The sequence below is a fragment of the Chiloscyllium plagiosum genome, unplaced genomic scaffold, assembly GCF_037043375.1.
Source record: "Chiloscyllium plagiosum isolate Xiang-an unplaced genomic scaffold, Cpla_swu_hap1 HiC_scaffold_7, whole genome shotgun sequence".
Taxonomy (NCBI): domain Eukaryota; kingdom Metazoa; phylum Chordata; class Chondrichthyes; order Orectolobiformes; family Hemiscylliidae; genus Chiloscyllium; species Chiloscyllium plagiosum.
This window is the reverse complement of record NW_028270145.1, coordinates 77,706,690-77,725,488: the sequence shown is the minus strand read 5'-3', so window position 1 is coordinate 77,725,488 and position 18,799 is coordinate 77,706,690. Positions and strand designations below refer to the sequence as shown.

Below are 18,799 nucleotides of genomic sequence, written 5' to 3'. Positions count from 1 at the left end.
GTGGCTAGAGCTTCTGGGCACGTTGTGTTTGCTTGTTTGGGTTTGTTGTTGGGATATCGACGGACTGTTTATTGGGTACCCGTTCTTCCTGAATACGTTGTATAGAAATATTCTTCAGCTGCTCGTAGTTCCTGGGTGCTGCAGTGTGTTGTGGCTTATTGAAATAATGTTCTGATGCAGCTCCGGGTTTTGGGATGTTTGCTTCTGTAGTTAAGCATTTGGTCTGTGTATGTTGTTTTTCCTGTAGATGCTGGTTTGAAGTTCTCCATTAACTGTTTGTTCTACTGTGACATCTAGGAATGGGAGTCTGTTGTCGTTCTCCTCTTCTTTTGTGAATTTTATGCCAATAAGAATATTGTTGATGGTGTTGTAGGTTTCCTCTGATTTGTTTTGTTTTGTAATCACAAAGATGTCATCCACGTAGCGGACCAATGTTTGGGTTGGATAGTTGGGAGGGCTGTTTGTTCAAGTCTTTGCATTACTGCCTCTGCTAGGAACCCTGATATCGGTGATCCCATGGGCATTCTGTTGATTTGTTTGTAAGTCTTGTTATTGAATATGAAGTGGGTGGTGAGGCACAGGTCTACTAGCTTGTGGTTGTTGTCCTTCCGAATGGAATTGATGCTGTCTGGTGTTTGTGTTCTTGGTTCCTCTAGTAGTGCAGCCCATGTTTCTTTGGCCAGGTTGATGTCAATTGATGTGAATACGGCTGTTACATCAAAGGACACCATTATTTTGTCCTCTTCTATCTTGGCGTCTTTGATCGTGTTCAGGAATTCTTAGGTGGAGTGAATGAAGTGGCATGAGTCTTCTCCTAGGTATTTCAGTTTTTGGTGGAGCTCCTTGACTGTGGGCGGCACGGTGGCACAGTGGTTATCACTGTTGCCTCACAGCGCCAGAGACCCGGGTTCAATTCCCACCTCAGGCGACTGACTGTGTGGAGTTTGCACGTTCTCCCCGTGTCTGCGTGGGTTTCCTCCGGGTGCTCTGGTTTCCTCCCACAGTCCTAAGATGTGCAGGTCAGGTGAATTGGCCATGCTAAATTGCCTGTAGTGTTAGGTTAGGGGTAAGTGTGGGGGTATGGGTGGGTTGCGCCCCGACCGGGTCGGTGTGGACTTGTTGAGCCGAAGGGCCTGTTTCCACACTGTAATGTAATCTAATCTAATCTGTGTGTCGGTGTTCCAAGCAGTGAGACTATGGGTCTGAGGGGGGGCCCCTGGTTTGTGTACTTTAGGTAGTCCGTTGAAGTAGGGTGCGTTGGATCCATCCCGTTTTATTTTTTTTGGAAGTCTTTCTTGTTTAATTGCCCTGATTTCTGAAGCCTTCTCAATGTGGATGTGACACGGGGTTTCTAGTTGTGGAGTCTGGTCTATCGCCACCTGTTTAGAATGACGGTCATGTGCCCTTTGTCTGCAGGTAGGATTACAATGTTTTTGTCTTTTTTCAGCCTTTCACGGGCTTTCCTTTCCTGTGTGTTGTGTGTGTTTCCTTCCTCTTGCCGCTTGGTATTGGTACAGCTGTCTGTCTGATGGTCTGGGTTTCTTCTGAGAGTCCATTGTCCTTCAGTGTTGAATCTAATGCTGCTGGGAAGTCCTTTTTTTCTACATCTCTGTAGTTCTAGTTTAACCCTCTTACTAGGATAGCTTTTTCCATATCTGTTAGTGGCTCGTCTGATATGTTTTTTATTCAAGCCTCTGTAAGGATACTAGTGATAGTGGGTAGTGTCTTTTGGTAGCTAGTTGGTATTCATGTATCCTGGTGACTAGATTTCTGCCTGTTTGTCCGACGTAGTGTTTTTTCACAATCCTTGCATGGTATTTTGTCTCTGTTTTTTATGAGTTTGTCCAGTTTTTCCTGTAAGGTAAGTTTTTTAAAATTTCTATGTTTGCTAATGTTTGATGCTTATGACTCAAGCTAGTGTGTCTGACCATTCATGGTCTGTCGCGTTAGTATATAAAGTTTTTTGGCGCAAAATTTCCCGATTATATCTATGGAGTCGATTGGGGGCATTGTTAACCATTTCTCGCAACATTCTGCAGCCATTCTGTTCTGCTATTCTTTTGACTAGTGGGGTGTTGAGCAGTAGTTCACATTTAAGACATTTTGGTAGTACCTGATTCCTGAAACATTCATGTAGGAAGTACTGTTGTTTGCAGGTGGCGCTCAGTTGGATGGTGTTGCTTTCCTATCTTCAGGCTAGTTTTAGCGTATTGCACCCATAGGTGCTTGCAATTTTTGAGAAGATTTACAGTTCAGGTTGAAGTTCAAGATGTAAATTTGCTCGCTGAGCTGGAAACTTTTTTTTCCCAGACATATTAGGTAACATCATCAGCCTCCAAAAGACATGACCCACTATCACTAGTATCCTTACATACAAATGAGGAAGGACACCACTTTGACTGGGACAACACATCCATCTTAGGACAAGCTAAACAGAGACACACATAGGAATTCCTAGAGGTCAAGCGTTCTAACCAAGAACTCCATTAATAAACACAGCGATTTGGACCTCATCTACTCTCCTCTGAGAAAAAGAATCGGAAAGGATATCACCCACCTTAAGAAACCAAGACACAAAAATAGAAAGTGGGAAATAACACCAGTGCTTCAGCAGAGGCTCAGTGACGATGTTATATAGTATGGTGATGAAACGTCTGAAAACAAACCTACCAGCTTAGCAAGCAAACTTACAACGTGAACCTCAACCTGAGCTACAAATGTTCTCAAAAATCATACCAATTCTGTTTTGTGTCACTCAGTACATATTGTTGTTGGAAACGATCTTTGTCACACTCTGGAAATTCACAACCTTTCTGGCAGATGCTAGTCTGTCTCTCCAGTTAACTTTTCATTAGTCTTCTTAATTTCTTGATGTACCTGTAGGTTATCTGACAGTGACTTCTTGACAAGGACACATTTTTGACATCTACACCTTCTAACCTCTTATCAGTTAAGAAATACTCTGCATGTTTGTTCCTATTACCAAGTGAGAATCTCATGTTTTTCCACATTGTATTTCATACTTTTGCTCACTCACTAAGTCTCTCAAATCCTCTTAAAGCCACATTTCATCTTCCTCACAGAACACATTCACACATAGCTTTGTGTAAAGCCTTGATTCAAATATGGACAAAAGAACATCTGAAACCATAGATGTTGCGAAAGTGACTGGTCTTAACACCAAGGTCAGGCAGCATCCGAGGAGCAGGAGAATTGACGTTTTGGGCAAAAGCCCTTCATCAGGAAGGGCTTATGCTAGAAACATTGATTCTCCTGCTCCTCAGATGCTGCCTGACCTGCTGTGCTTTTCCAGCACCACAATCTTGGACTCTGACCTCTGGAATCTGCAGTCCCTACTTTCTCCTGCCCTTAATATCAAGGTCACATTTGACAAAGTGTAGCCCAGTACTAATCCAAGTAACTTGCAGCTTGAGGTGAAGAACTGATTGACGTGTAACTTTTAAATAAAAACCAAAAGGAAAAAAATGAGATAATGATATGGGTGAGTTATGGTTAATTCAATGCAAGTTTCCAGCCTATATTATCAACCAGACTAATCAAGTATGGATCTCAAGGTCTTCTGATTATAGAGGGTAGTGATAACAGGATTGGATGATTCTGTAAATCAGCCAATAATTGCTAATTGTCAGTCATGGCTTCAAATATATAGAATATTGCTTCTGTCAAAGTAAGTATTGGCCCTAAAATGAGATGAGGAGCTTCAATACCAGAATATACTGATCCAAGAGTTAACTATCAACCTCATTATTATTTAACAGAAATAGTGAAGGCTTCATAACTGTGAGCAGTACAACTGTATTTATAATCATAAGCATTTACAACACAGGAAAATACCCTTCGGACCATTACATATGTGTTTTCTCTGTAATCCTGTATCTTCATGCTTCAATTATGTATTCAATGCACCTTTATAAAACTCCACTGCAGCCCAACATCATACTGGCAAAGTCCCACCAATAGTGAATGAAGAAATTTCTCTCAAACTTTCACTGTCCTTTCAGTCGTAAGAAATGAATTTTTTTATAGCTCTCTTATGTCCCAAAATCATTGTAAATATCATTTTTAATTGCTATTTTAAAGCATGTTTGTGGTCTTTTTACTGCCATTAACAGCTAAAACATGTATCAATGGAAAGAGCACTGCAACAATATAACACAGTACTTTTGACTCCACATTGCTCTAAGTGAGCTCTCATCTTCAATCAGTACTCGCAGCATACATACTATTAAAAAAAGACAGTACCTCTGAATGCGATGCTTCCTGCATATAAATGCAAATATCCGCCTCAGGCCAACCATTACTGGATCCCAGTTATTATAGTGACATAAAAGTGTTGCAATGAAGAAAGAGAGGAAGACTGGAATCGATCCTGCAAATAATAACCATGAAAACTCCACCTAAAAAATTAAAAATGAAACATAAGACTTTCAGAAACAATGCAATATCTTGTTCAATTTAATTGATCACATTGCAAAATGTTTCTGACTTCTAAAATATCTTCTTTCTCAACCTCATTTATGTTTTAAGTTAAACTTGTTTAACGATATTGCCAAGATACATTTTACAATATAACAGTATTATACATAAAATACTACACATGTGCAATAATGTTGCTTTATTACGGGATATAATTCTTTATATAACATCCTTTAACATATGAAAATATTGAGAGTATCACCATTATGCTCCAGGAAGGCCAGCAGAATTCTAAGGATTATATACATGCAAGTTATCATCTTTGAAGCAAATGCTAGGGATTCTTAGGGAATAGATAGTGTCTACAGTATGAAAATAAATTATTTGGCCGAACTGATCTATGCTTTTGTATCTCGTTGAAAAAGGGATGGTTCTGAAGAAGGGACACTAAACGTGAAATGTTAATTCTGCTTTTTCTCCACAGATGTGCCAGATATACTGAGCTTTTCCAGCAATTTCTATTTTCAGCATCTGCAGTTTTTTGTTTCTTTTTCAAAAAAGAATATTTTTGAGGATAGCCATAAGGCATCATCCAAATAGACTTATAGGCAGAATAGCTCAGTTCTTAGTCTACTACAGAAAAAGCTAATTATTTGCTGACTATTTCATATGTGGCAAAGGCAAGACAGTATAATTGTTGATTTTGTCCTTGAATTGTGAATTTGTCGTGATGACAGCACAATGAAAAGCTTCAACAAATTGTTTTCCTGCGATACAAAACAATATTAAACTTGTTCTATAATATAATTCCAGATCTTTTAAAATAATAATCACTTATTATCTGTCTTTCAGAGATAATGAAGGGGAAGATTATGGAAGGATTTGAAAATGTTAATGAGAATTTTAATAACCAGGCCTTACCACATTTGGAACCATGGCAGGTCAGCAAGCATAGAGGTAAATGAGTAAAAGTAATTTGGCATAAGATAGAACATGGGCAGTGTATCAGATGATCTCAAGTTTACAGAAGGTAGAATACAGAACATCAGCCTGGAATAGTCTGAGGTGATGGCAGTGAATTGGAGAATTGCCAATATTGTGTTCTTGTTGATCAAGTTTGGTGGCGGTGAAACTTTTAGAAACAATTATTCAGGATAGAATTTATCGTCACACTGAAAAACGTGGATTGATTTGGAACAGTCAGCATGGATTGCTGGAATTTCTTTTAAGCAAAGTAACAGAGAAAGTTGATAAGTGCAAGACTGCTGATGTGGTAGACAGGGATTCCTAAAAAGGTGTTCGATATAGTGCCAAACAACAAAATCATGAAGAAAGTATAAGCTGTGGAATACAAGGGACAGTAATATTGTGGAAACAAAATTTATTGAGGGATAGGAAACAGAATAATATTCAATGGTATTTTTGGGCTGAAAGGATCATTTAGTTCTTGGTGTGTGGGGGACAATTTCAAATTTTACAGAAAACAAAGCTTGGGACAGTCTAACCTGTGACAGAAGACAGCTTAGAACTGTATTGTTAGGGTGACTCTGCCTAATGGGTTCTTTAAGGCTTGATCAAAATGAATACAAGACACGTGTGCTTTGATGTAATACAAATTTATTAGCTTAATCCAATTCTGATACATGCAAACTCATGAGGGAATCTATTAGCCTGAACTACTTTAGACATATTCGACAAGTGAGTTTCAATGCCTTCTGCCGATCAGGGAGTACTGGGCGATGGCTGGCACTTGGAGCTCTCTCAGTTTCCCTGGTCCCAGTTTTGCGAGCCCTAGTCCAACGATGAAAGGTTCCCTCACCATGGTCTCACAAACCCCAATCCAATGGTTAAAGTTTCCCCAATCTGGGAAAAGTCCCCATTATTGATATTATTCTGAATCTAATGTTCCATGTTATATTGTCATTCGGAGTACGTTCCCAAGTATTCCTGTATGCTTGGTAGTCACAAGCATATACAGGTGTTGCTGCAAAACAGCCTGATCCCAAGTCAAGGCAAGGTCATTGTGGTTATCTTCCATGCAAAACAAGCTGCTTTTATACTAAGCCTCTTTTCATGAAGTTTCCTTCAATTGCTTATTGCTGCATCCAATTAAACCTTGGTTTGGAGTTATCACTTTTGAGTGTAACACTACGAGAACTTCAAAATGACATTGGCAAGTGTGGAGTTGATGGATAGGTGGCAGACGAAGTTCAAAATGGAGAGGTATGAGGTGATACACTTTGGGACAAAGAACACAGTGTGTGTGTGTGTGTGTGTGTGTGTGTGTGTAAAACATATAAAGCAGACCTAAGGGGCAACTTTTTCACACAGAGGGTGGTGCATGTATGGAATGAGCTGCCAGAGGAAATGGTGGAGGCGGATACCATTGCAACATTTAAAAAGCATCTGAATGGGTATATAAATAGGAAGGATTTGGAGGGATATGAGCCAGGTACTGACAGGTGGGACTAGATTGGGTTGGGATATCTGGTTGGCATGGACAGACTGGACGAAAGGATCTGTTTCTGCACTATACATCTCTATGACTCTACTATTCTGAAGTGTGTGCAGGAAAACAGAGATCTGGGTGTGTATTTACATAAGTAATTAAATGGGCAGGACAGGTAGAGGCATCTGTTCATTAAGCATACGATATCCCAGGCTTCGTTAATAGTGGCAAAAGGTGCAAGATCAAGGAGGTTATGATGAACTTACAATAGTCATTGGTTAGACTTCAGTTGAGGTACTGCGGTGTACATTTCAGATGTCACACTATACAAAGAATGTGAATGCACTGGAGAAGAGGTTTACAAGCATAGTTCCAGTGATGAAATATTTCAATTAAGAGGAAAGATTGCAGAAATTGGGATTCTTTTCCCCTGGAGAGGAGAAGGTTAAGAGGATATTTGATAAAGATTTTCAAAATCATGTATGGTTGGACAGAGTCGATAGGGAGAAACTGTTCCTGTTTGTAAATGGATCAAAAACGAGAGGGCACAATTTTAAAGTGAAGCAAGTGCAAGGTGAGAAAAAAAAGTATTGTCAACGAATGAATCAAGTTAATAGTAAGAAGTATCAACAATAGGTAATCATTATTTTAAAATTATTTTTAGACTTGTGCACATACTATTTAGCGAACCTGAGACTACTCATGACCTAATAAGCCAATTTGAGTTCAGGATATTTTTGATCGTACACAAGAAGGAAGAGTCAACACAGAAAAAGAACTTTAGCCAACAGAACAGAATAAAAGCTCGGTGTCTAGTCAACTTAGTGTGGCAAACAGATGTCTGAAAGTGGATTGCCTGAAAAACCATAGATTTTTAAAAAAGTATTCTTTCTCTTATACTTTTTGACAATAAATGTGGTTGAAGTTACACTAGGAATAGATCTTGTAACTAATCAGTACTTATAAAAATTGCAGACATTGGATGTCTGAAACTCAATTTATAAATATAATTAACATAGAATTAAAGTTAAAGGGCAGTCCAAAATCATAGAAATGAAGGTGAAAATAGGTAGCTTCTGTGATCAAGTGTGCACGTGGTCAGAAACTCATCTTGGATCAAATGTAAACCAAGGTTTAATCTTCAATCTGGGACCATAAACCTGATGTATGGACAGTTTCTGGATCCTGATTCCATACTGCAATCCTTGAACATAAGTGCTGTAAATGGGCTGGTAGCAAGTTCAGTGATTGAATGGATCAGAGGGTTACGTAGGTGGGAACTTCCTGCACAGTCTGAGTGCAAAGGCAGTTGACAGCCATATTGGAGGCCTGCTACTGCCTTACAATGAGAGGAGTCAGTAATTCAGAAATTCAGGCCCAATGGTGTACAAAATTTGCCAAATGGCCACCTGAAATTTAACATTTAGACTGTTTGGTTGATTTCACAGATTTATAAATTGAAAATCACCTTCTGGCCATTCCCTGCCTCTTAATAAGCTTCTTAAACTCTTGCAATCTGTGACCATAGCACAGGAAACTATTCAAATGAGGGAAGGATAAATGAGGAGTGGGGATCAGAGAGAATATAGTCTGGTCGTTCGATAATGTTTTCAGCAGCTACAGGTGGAAATTTCAAAAGGATTTGTTTGTTGTTTACTGGTAGGGTTAAAAAAAAAATCTCCTTGTGACTCAAGCCAAATTTACAGGTGAAGGATCTAGTAGGAATAGGCAAGATTGATAGAGTCAGAAATGGAGATTCTGCTCAGTAGGTTTTCAAGAGCTAGGTTTGTGATTAAGCCTACCTCATAGGCATTAATAAAAACACAAAGAATTGGAACACAAATAGGCTATTAGGCCCATTGAATCTTCTCTGACATTAAATAAGATAATTCGGATTCTGGCCCTACTTCACTTTCCTGCCTCTCTCCTATAACCCTCAACTCCTTGTAGATCAAAAATCTATGTAATTCAGCCCTGGAATGTCTCGGTCTTCATTGTTTGCAGGAATTCAAAGATGAATGATCCTCAAAAATTAACTCAAATTTCAGTTTTAAATGGGAAACTCTTTATTCTGAAACGTGTTCCCTTATTCCAGATTTACCACAAGAGGAAATATCTTCCCAGCAGCTAGCCACCAAGCTTTCTCAGAATCTTATCATCTTCAATAAGATCACATCTCATTTGTTAAAACTCCAATGAGCAACAGGCCAATCTGCTCAAGTTTTCATCATAAGACAATCCTGTCTCAGCAATCAATCTTGTAAACTTTCTCTGAATTTCCTCTAATGATCCTAATTCCTTTAATATTCCTCCTTAAACAAGGAGATCAAAACTTTATGCAGCAATGCAAGTACAGTTCATCAATACGTTATAAAATTTTTTCCAATTTTGTACTGCACCCCCTTGCAATAGAGACCAATATTCCATTTGCCTTGCTATTTCTCGTTGAACCCACATACAACTATTTTGTGTTTCACGTATGAGGACAGCTATATCCCTCCATCTAGAGGGAGACAAAATAATGCTACAGTTTAAAATGCTACAGTTTTAATTCGGTTTTTCAAATCTTCCAAGCAGTGGATAACCTTACATTTTTTTCATATTATACTCGATCTGACAGTTTAAGAATTAGTAAAAAAGAAAGATCTATATCCTCATCAGACTCTGTGATAATCCAAATTGCTTTCCCACCCATCTTTGAATTAGCAGCAAATTTGGTTATAACACTGTCTGCCCCTTCATTCAAATCACTGATATAAATTGCAAGTGGTGAGGCAGCAGCACTGATTCCTGTGGATTTCTCCCTACTTACAGTTTACTATTTTCACAATTATTCACGTGTCCCACCTCAGTTTCCTGTTGGATAGACATTCTGCTTTTCATGGTAATATTTCATTCCAATACTATGAGCAGTAACTTGTGCAGTAACATTTTTGGCATATTATTGAGTGTCATAGAGTTATAGAGTCTTTTGGAAATTCAAATCCAGTACATTTTCAGGTCCCACATACCTTATATTGCTTGTTATAATCTCAAATAAACGATAATAAATTTGCCAAATGTGATTTCGCTTTCATAAAAACCATGCTGACTCTGAGGGATTGCATTATGATTTCCTAAACGTCCTCCTCCTACTACTTTTATCGTGCATTGCAGAATATTTCCGATGACAGATATTCCTATAACTGGCCTATAGCTTTCTATTATTTGACATCTTTCTTTTTTGAACAGGGACATTATTTTCAAAGTATTTCAATCTGCTGGGACCTTTTGAGAATGTAGGGAACTGTCAAATCACATCAATGCTCCTTCTATTTTTAAAGCAATTATTTTTTAACAACCAAGGATATGGCTCATCCAATATCTCTTATAACGTACCATTCTTTTTTGAATACGCCCTTCTGAAATATTGACAGATATTTTACTATGATGGAGGTATTTCAAGTTGTTGTTATTGTTATTTCCTATAGAACCAAGATATCTCAATCATAAATTGAAATGTGGAAATTTAATATCTTTGAGGAACAGTTCCAGAAAATTCAAATTTGAACAGCTGTCAAATTAGAACAATATCACTCAAAATAATCCTCAATTTCTAATTATCTAGCTGATTGATAATCCAATTTTCGCTTTAATCCTAGGTCTGATGAGCTTTTACTTTTAGTTATAAATCTCCCATGATGAACACATTCAAGATTATATTTATAACAGTTATCACAAAATTGTGTTAAAATAAAATGGTTTTCACTTTGAACTTAGATGTCCAGAAATATATACCACAACCAAAACAGAAAATGTTGGAGACACACAACAGCTCAGTCAGTATCTGACCTAAAATGACTTGCAACATTTTGTGTTTTCACTTCACACGTACAGTATTCATTTCTTTTCCAGAAATGTACCATGTACTCTTGACAAAAAAAAAATTCTAGTTGTCAGTTGGTGAGTTCATTTCCAGCTTTAATGAGTTGCAAAAGCCATACACTGCTATACTCCTTTTACGACTTCTAACCTTTCCAGAAATCTAATTCTCTAATGATCTGTTTGCATGCATTCCTCCTTCAACCAATTAGTCTTTTATTAGCCTTCATGCTCCTCTCTTCACAGGGATCTCAAAGCAAGTATTGGCAAGTGACAAGATAATTAAACATGCTCTAGGAAGCCCTAATCTACTGGTTCTCAAATGTTTCCATGTGATAGACTTTCCTATAATTATGCAAACTTCAAAGTGCTTTGAGCAAAAATTGATATACCCAAGAACATTTGTTTGAACTGCCAGAAGAAACCAACGCTTTCTTCAAAGCTTATATTTGCTAGTATATAGCAAAGGACTTAAGCATGAAATACTAAACACAGAAATAGGATCATTCAGGTCTTAGACAAGAAGCAATAAATTTTACAAAAAAATGTTCCAGCAGTAATAATATGCTTTCAAAAACTGATTGAATTACCTTTCTCATATAAATGTCTGCTATCATGGAAAGAGGTATTGTGAGGCTTAATGCGAGGGTTCCAATCAGTGATGATGTAAGGAAACAGCCCCTGAAAAATAAAAATGAATTTAAAATCTATATAAAAATAGAACTAGTTAACTGCAAATCATTAATTCAATTAGTTCTAAATGTAAAGATAATGTTCTAACTTGCTACAAATGGCCCATATATTGAAAAATTCTAAATTCATAGGCTAAACCACACTGTACAGATAAAATGTAAAAAGTTATAAAAGCTAAAAATCAATAATGCTTAATCAACTCCTTAACAAATCTCATAGATTTTCATACAGAATTATTTTGAAGTGCAGAAATTGTAATATGGGCAAACAGAGCAGGGAATTTTAACAGCGGACATTCCCACAAATTGAAATGAGATAAATGATCAATTGGGCTATCTTAATTTAATATTTGTTGTAAATGTTTGCAAAAACCACCAGGAGAACTTGTTGCTTTTCTTGGATTATTCTCATTGGATTTTTAACATGTCCATGAACATGTGAAACAGGCAGACTGTGCCTTGCTTTATGAACTTGAATAGTGAGATTTCAAAGAATATAGGAAGTCCTCAGTACTGAGCTGATTAAGTCCTAGAATAGGACCACACAATTTCTACTTCAGAGAAATAATACGAACCATTTGCCAAAACTAACTGATCAGCATCAACTGATGCTGGCTTTGTTGGCTTTGGAAAGTCATAATTTATGAAAACTGTCTAGTTAAATTCATATAAAATAAACCAATGTGAACATTACAGAAAACCTGCAAATATTTATTAAGAAGCACCATACTCTTAACTTTACCTGAACCACTACAAATTAAAAAGCAATTATCTATTCATTAACATCACAGGAATATAAGAGATTTGGATAGTTACAGAAAGACTTAGGTCACAAAAGACAAAATTAGAATTCTTGATAGATTCTGGGAGAGGGTGGGAAGGGTGGAATTGAAATGACAATGAGGCTAGTCAGGAGATGTTAAACAGTGCAGATATACAGTTCTTGCACTGCAGAATGTCTACACCAGGGTCGATTTTAGCAAATTACAAATAGTGATCGTCTTTGGGAAAACAAATTTTATATTTCAACTTGAACTTTTATTCTGCTGAAATAAATCTGAACTCTTTATGACATTATTTGAAAACATTTGAGTAATTAGCAACTTGGCAGTTTGTATAAGTAACTTATGGTGTTCCTTTCAGACTTACATTTCAAAAACAAATTATATCAAAATCATACCACAACCAAAGAAATTCAGAAAGCACTGTTCCTATAAGCCCATTAATAAGGATGTACATCCAAACAGTTTTGGTTGGAAATTCAAAAGCCTCAAATCCCGTGTAGTGAAGCAAGAAAAACCCAGGCCACAGCAGCAGGAGATTAAATAATCCCACGAATCCTAAAAATTGAAAATGAAAAGAAAGTGAAATCCAAAGTAAATATTTGCAACAGAAATTAGTCAACAAGTGGTTTTAAAAGATACTTATTACTTCTTTTAATAAGTTAGCGCACTCTTCAGATTTCAACAGTTCAACAGCGAATGATCCTATGGTCAGTGGTGAACTATGCCTGAAGGGAATGTGTTCAGTAGATACGAGCAAGGATAGCTTGATTCAGCCTTGATAAGAAATTTAGCACTGTCAGTTTTTACTGGGGGAAATTAAGATTATGGATAAGGATTCAGGTCTTAGACAAGAAGCAATACTTTTTACAAAAAAAATGTTCCAGCAGTAATAATACTGCTTTCAAAAACTGATTGAATTACCTTTCTCATATAAATGTCTGCTATCATGGAAAGAGGTATTATGAGGCTTAATGCGAGGGTTCTATTGCTTTTTACAGAAGGAAATTTGCTGGTATTTCCATACTGGCTTACATGTGACTCCAGACTTACAGTAATATGTTTGGCTCTTAATTGCCCTCTGAAATGGCCTGTAAGCCAATCAGTTCCAGGACAATTAGGGATGGACAACAAATGCTCACCTATCAGGTGACACCACACCCCAAATATTAAAAAAATGCTGGCCATCTTTTTTTAAGCACAATTTATTGGTATGAATGCTTGAGGTTTGTGATTTTTTTCACCTGTGTAGCAATTAGACATTACAAAACAAAAGGATTTGTTACAATGGATTTAGGTTTGCTTGCTGAGCTGGAAGGTTCATTTCCAGACGTTTTGTCACTATACTAAGGAACATCTTCAGTGGGCCTCAGGGCGAATCACTACTGATAATTCCTGCTTTCTATTTATACGTTTGGGTTTCTTTGGATTGGTGATGTCATTTCCGGTGGTGATGTCATTTCCTGTTCTTTTTCTCAGGGGGTGGTAGATCGGGTCTAACTCGATGTGTTTGTTGATAGAGTTCTGGTTGGAATGCTATGCTTCTAGGAATTCTCATGCGTGTCTCTGTTTAGCTTGTCCTAGGATGGATGTGTTGTCCCAGTCGAAGTGGTGTCCTTCCTTATCCATATGTAAGGATGCTAGCGACAGAGGTCATGTCATTTTGTGGCTAGTTGATGTTCATGTATCCTGGTGGCTAGTTTTCTGCCTGTTTGTCCAATGTAGTGTTTGTTACAGTTCTTGCATGGTATTTTGAAAATACATTAGTTTTGCTCGTTGCCTGTCTTTCAAGTTTAAGTTCAATGAACCACCCCCTGAGAAAAAGAACAGGAAATTACATCACAACAGGAAATGACATCACCAACCCCCAAAAAAACAAATATATAAATAGAAAGCAAGAATTACCAGCAGTGCTTCGCCCAGAGGCCCACTGAAGATGTTACCTAGTATGGTGACGAAATGTCTGGAAATGAACCTTCCAGCTCAATGAGCAAACCTCCATCCAGAACCTCAACCTGAAATACAAATCTTCTCAAAACCCGCTAAGATTTGTTACAATGCTAATGAGTTAAAATATAAATTTGAACTATCAGAGAAACATTCCAAGAATTACTTCTAGGTGCTAAAACTTGATTCTGAACAAAATACTTTATTTCTAAAAAATACTGATTTTGGTACCTTTCAAATATTTATAATTTTTCTGAAGTGTTATCTAATTGGAACTTACGAAGATTAACTTATACGGTAATAAATGCCTATGTGAAAACATTTTAATTTCATGGATATTATCATCACACAGGCATCCCATGTGGTGCTAACTAAGCACTCCTGGAAACTACAGCAGAATCAGAACGTTTTAAATTTAGTTTTCTTTTTAAATGAAAGCAATGTCACAATGAAGCAGTGAAAATCTTTACATTATAGAATTGATAATGCAGAAAAAGTTATTAAAGATTGTAAGAAGCTTCTGAAGGAAACATAAGGTGGGTTTCAAATGAAAATCCAAATAAAAAGAAATGTTCTTTTCAAAAAAAGCGTGAATGCAAGAAATGAGGATTAGTATAGTCTAAGACCGATTATAGGTTATGCTAATAGAAAAGCACTTTCTTTCAAATCAAATCTAGCTAGTATGAAATTGGAAAATGGATTTTAGTCGCAATCCTGCATAAAGAATGCAGTGAAGCATGTTATTGCTTTCATTGTCGAGATTTAATTTATATATGGCAGGAAAAGTTTATAATACATCACCAGGAACACTGTTTTAGCACAACAGCTCCTTGCAGAAGGAGAAAAGAATCTTCTAATTGAACTTATGCATTTTTGAAAAGCAGGGTGGTTGGGGGAATCATTGGACTAGTTTGATATAATTCTTACAGTACAAGTGCCACAAGCTAAAACAGTCATCTATTAACAGAAAAAAAAGTAGATTCTCATAAATAAATTTGTAATTTCATGTTAGTGAGGTCATTTAATAAAGCAAAATAGTTATTTTTGTAGAGGTAATGATCAAAGTTTTCATATTAGCTGGATTCTATGATAGGCTGGTACAGAAATGGCATCACTGCAATTATGTAAAAGGTGTATAATTTATTTTTTTGCCTCCTTCCTTTTAGTGAGTAGAAATCTACATGATGCAATTTTAAACTGAATTGTCTTGTAATCAGCAAGAACAGTTCACTTACTGTTGATTGTATTCAATGTAGTCTGCAGGACTGACAGGTAGCACATAAGAATTTTGTAATTAAATATTTTTCAAAGCTCTAAATTCACAATTAATTAATAACCTAACTTGTTTAATTTCTAATTACTGTATAAGACCATTATTCATTGTAAGCACATATTTCTGAATTCTATTTAAAAAAAAGATATTTCTGATTGGTCTTATGCCAAATTGGGTGGTTTATTATTCCACGATTATCAGTGTAGTAAATATTGCAGTCAAGGTAATAACGCTCTATTAACTAAAATATAGCTCTTTGGGCAGCAGGGTGGCTCAGTGGTGAGCACTGCTGCCTCACAGCCCCAGATACCTGGGTTCGACTCCTGCCTCAGACGACTGTCTGTGTGGAGTTTGCATATTCTCCCAGTGTCTGCTTGGGTTTCCTCTGGGTGCTCTAGTTTCCTCCCACAGTCTAAAGATGTGCAGGTCAGGTGAATTGGCCATGCTAGATTGCCTGCAGCATTGGGTGCATTAGTCAGGGGTAAATATAAAGGTAAGGGAATGGATTTGGTTGGGTTACTCTTCGGAGGGACGATATGGACTTGTTGGGCTGAAGGGCCTGTTTCCATACTGTAGGGAATCTAATCTAATGCAGTTATATGCATTATAAATAATGATTAAATACACAACTCTATCCTTATGAAGAGTTGTGTGATTTGTTTACATTACAGATTTAGATACCTTGTGATCCCATCAATTCACTCCTTGAGACAAAAGAATCAATTGTATCACAGTTATTTACTCCAAAAGCATTTTTTTTCTCTCATTGTAGATTCTACTCAACTTGACAGAAGGTGATTTTAAGATTCTTGCTCCCGTTTTATCACCCACTTCCAAACAATTGGGACAACAGCAGCAGGACATTAACATTAGTGAGATTTGAGATCATATTAAATTATTCACCTCTGTTTTCATTCCTTGACACAACATTTCAATGGACTATGCAGCTCAGGAAGCATTATTTTTGAATGGACCAGTTAGCTATCTATATGTTTGATTAATAATTTAATTTCTATTAGGTTTTCCATCTTAGTGTTAACTACTATCCTAAGGAAAATTTTGAGGGCAAGATTTTCTAATTTCAAATATTGTCTGAAGGTAGTTATTAGCTTGTTCTACGTTTAGAGACTATTTAAGTAACCTAATTAAATTTATGCCTTTCTGCATTTTCACTGCAGAGACCACAATATCTCAAATTTTCCTTTTCCTCCTATGGAAAGGAGTTCACTTTAAACTACCTATCATGGTTGAGTCAGAATTACCTTTGCTGTTAGTCTTCAATCATTGGAGGTGCTACACCAAGTCTCAGTACATGTAAATCTAATGAAAATACTTTAAAATAACAGCTTCACAGAGTGGGTGGAGAAAAGCTGCATTTCACAGGATGGTGGAACACAGACAGTATAGCATACCATGACTGATCCTTCTGGCAAGAGCTGCTACAAGTTGGCACAGCAGGAAACACAAGAACAAAAGAAATAGGAGCTGGAGTGGTTTTATTAGCATCTTCAAGACAGTTGTGTCATTCAACAAGATCATGGCTAAACGTCCAGCTCAATTGCACCATCCCCATATCTTTTAATTCCCGCAGCACCCAAAATTCTATTAACTTCAGTTTTGAATATACTTAATGTTTGATCATCCTTCAGTTTCTAAAAGTATGGAATTTTAACACTTTGTGTGAAAGCACTCCTCTCATCTGGGTCCCAAAGAGATGAGTCCTTGTTCTGAGATTTGATACTGTGTTTTAGATTCACTAGACAGGGGAAACATTTGTTGAGTATCAAGCTTCTTCAGAATTTTATTTGTTTCAATTAAAACAACTCTCATACTTGTAGGGAATGATCTTGCCTCGCCTACTCAACCTCACCTGAAGACAATTCTTTCATTCCAGAAACGAGACCACTGAAATAATCATTGCACTCTCTCAAAGAAATTGCAATCTTCTTTCAGAAAATAAACTAAAACTGCACAAAGAATTCCAAGAGTCACATTACCAATGACATGTATAATTGTACTTACATTTATTTTCTCTTATATTTGAATAATTTTGCAACAAAATCTCATAAACCAATTAAGAGACATGGAATCATAGAGATGTACAGCATGGAAACAGAACCTTCAGGCCAACTCGTCCACGCAGACCAGATATCCGAAATAAATCTAGTCCCATTTGCCAACACTTGGCCCGTATCCCTCTAAATCCTTCCTATTCATGTATCCGTCCAGATGCTTTTTAAATGTTGCAACTGTACCAGCCTCCACCACTTCCTCTAATAGCTCACTCCATATATGCACCTCCCTTTGCATGAACCAGTTGCTCCTTAGGTCCCTTTTAAATCTTTCCCCTCTCACCCTAAACCTATGCCGTTTAGTTCTGGACTCTCCCAACTCAGGGGAAAAAAACCTTGTCTCTTTACCCTACCCATGCCTCTCATGATTTTATAAACCTCTATAAGGTCACCTCTCAGCCTTGGGTGCTCCAAGGAAAACAGCCCCAGCCTATTCAGCCTCTCAGTAGAGCTTAAACCTTCTAATCCTGGCAACATCCCTGTAAATCTTTTCTTCCAAGTTTCAGAACATCTTTCCTGTAAGAAGTTGCCTGTTCTGAAGATGTTATATCGGTCTCATATATCATTGTAATAACATAATAATTCATTTAGACAAGTAAGCCCTTCACTAACATAGGTCCAAGTTGAGCTAACAGAAAGAGTTAATTATTATGTTGGTTCAAAGCAATAGACTGATAATGTTGGCATTAGAGGTAGTATATTAACATGGATAGAAGATTGGTTAACTAATAGAAGACAGAGAGTTGGTATAAGAGTTGGGGCTTTTTCAAGAAGGTAATCTTTAACTAGTGGTGTGGTACATGAGTGGGGTCACAATTATTTACAATATACATTAATGACTTGGATGATGGAAGCAAATGTACGAGAGACAACATTGTGGTTGACACAAAATAAGTGGACAGGCAAATGTTGATGATGACAAAAGGAATCTGCAGAGGGATATAGACATGTTAATTGATTGGACAAAAATTTGACAGAGGGAGTATAATGTGGGGAAATGTGAGGAAGGGTAGAGCAGCTGAATTTTATTTACATGGACAAATACTGCAGAAATCTATAAAACAGCGGAATTTGGGAAATTTTGTCCATGAATCATAAAAAAACTAGCATCCAAGTTCAGCAAGTAAGCGAGGGAAATAGAATGTTGGCCTTTATTTCAAAAGGAATGGAGTATAAAAATAGGGAGCTTTTCTTTAAATTATACAACACAGAATTCAGGCTACTGCAAGAAGAGAGTTTGGGTATCTAATCTAAGGAAAGATATAGTCGCATTTGAGGCAGTCCTG

The 18,799-nt window shown here is 37.0% G+C and overlaps 1 protein-coding gene across 7 annotated transcripts in view; it reads right to left on the bottom strand.

Annotated features, from left to right (window-relative positions):
• LOC122551689 (solute carrier family 35 member F5-like) overlaps window positions 1-18,799 on the bottom strand; it is a 108,040-nt gene that overhangs the window by 19,090 nt on the left and 70,151 nt on the right. For all 7 annotated transcript variants that reach the window (XM_043694011.2, XM_043694018.2, XM_043694016.2 and 4 more), the window contains 3 exons: window positions 12,620-12,779; window positions 11,338-11,428; window positions 4,264-4,418 (listed from right to left, as the gene is read on the bottom strand). In XM_043694011.2, coding sequence (XP_043549946.2) covers window positions 4,264-4,418; window positions 11,338-11,428; window positions 12,620-12,779 — 406 coding nt within the window. The remainder of the gene's footprint in view (window positions 1-4,263; window positions 4,419-11,337; window positions 11,429-12,619; window positions 12,780-18,799) is intronic.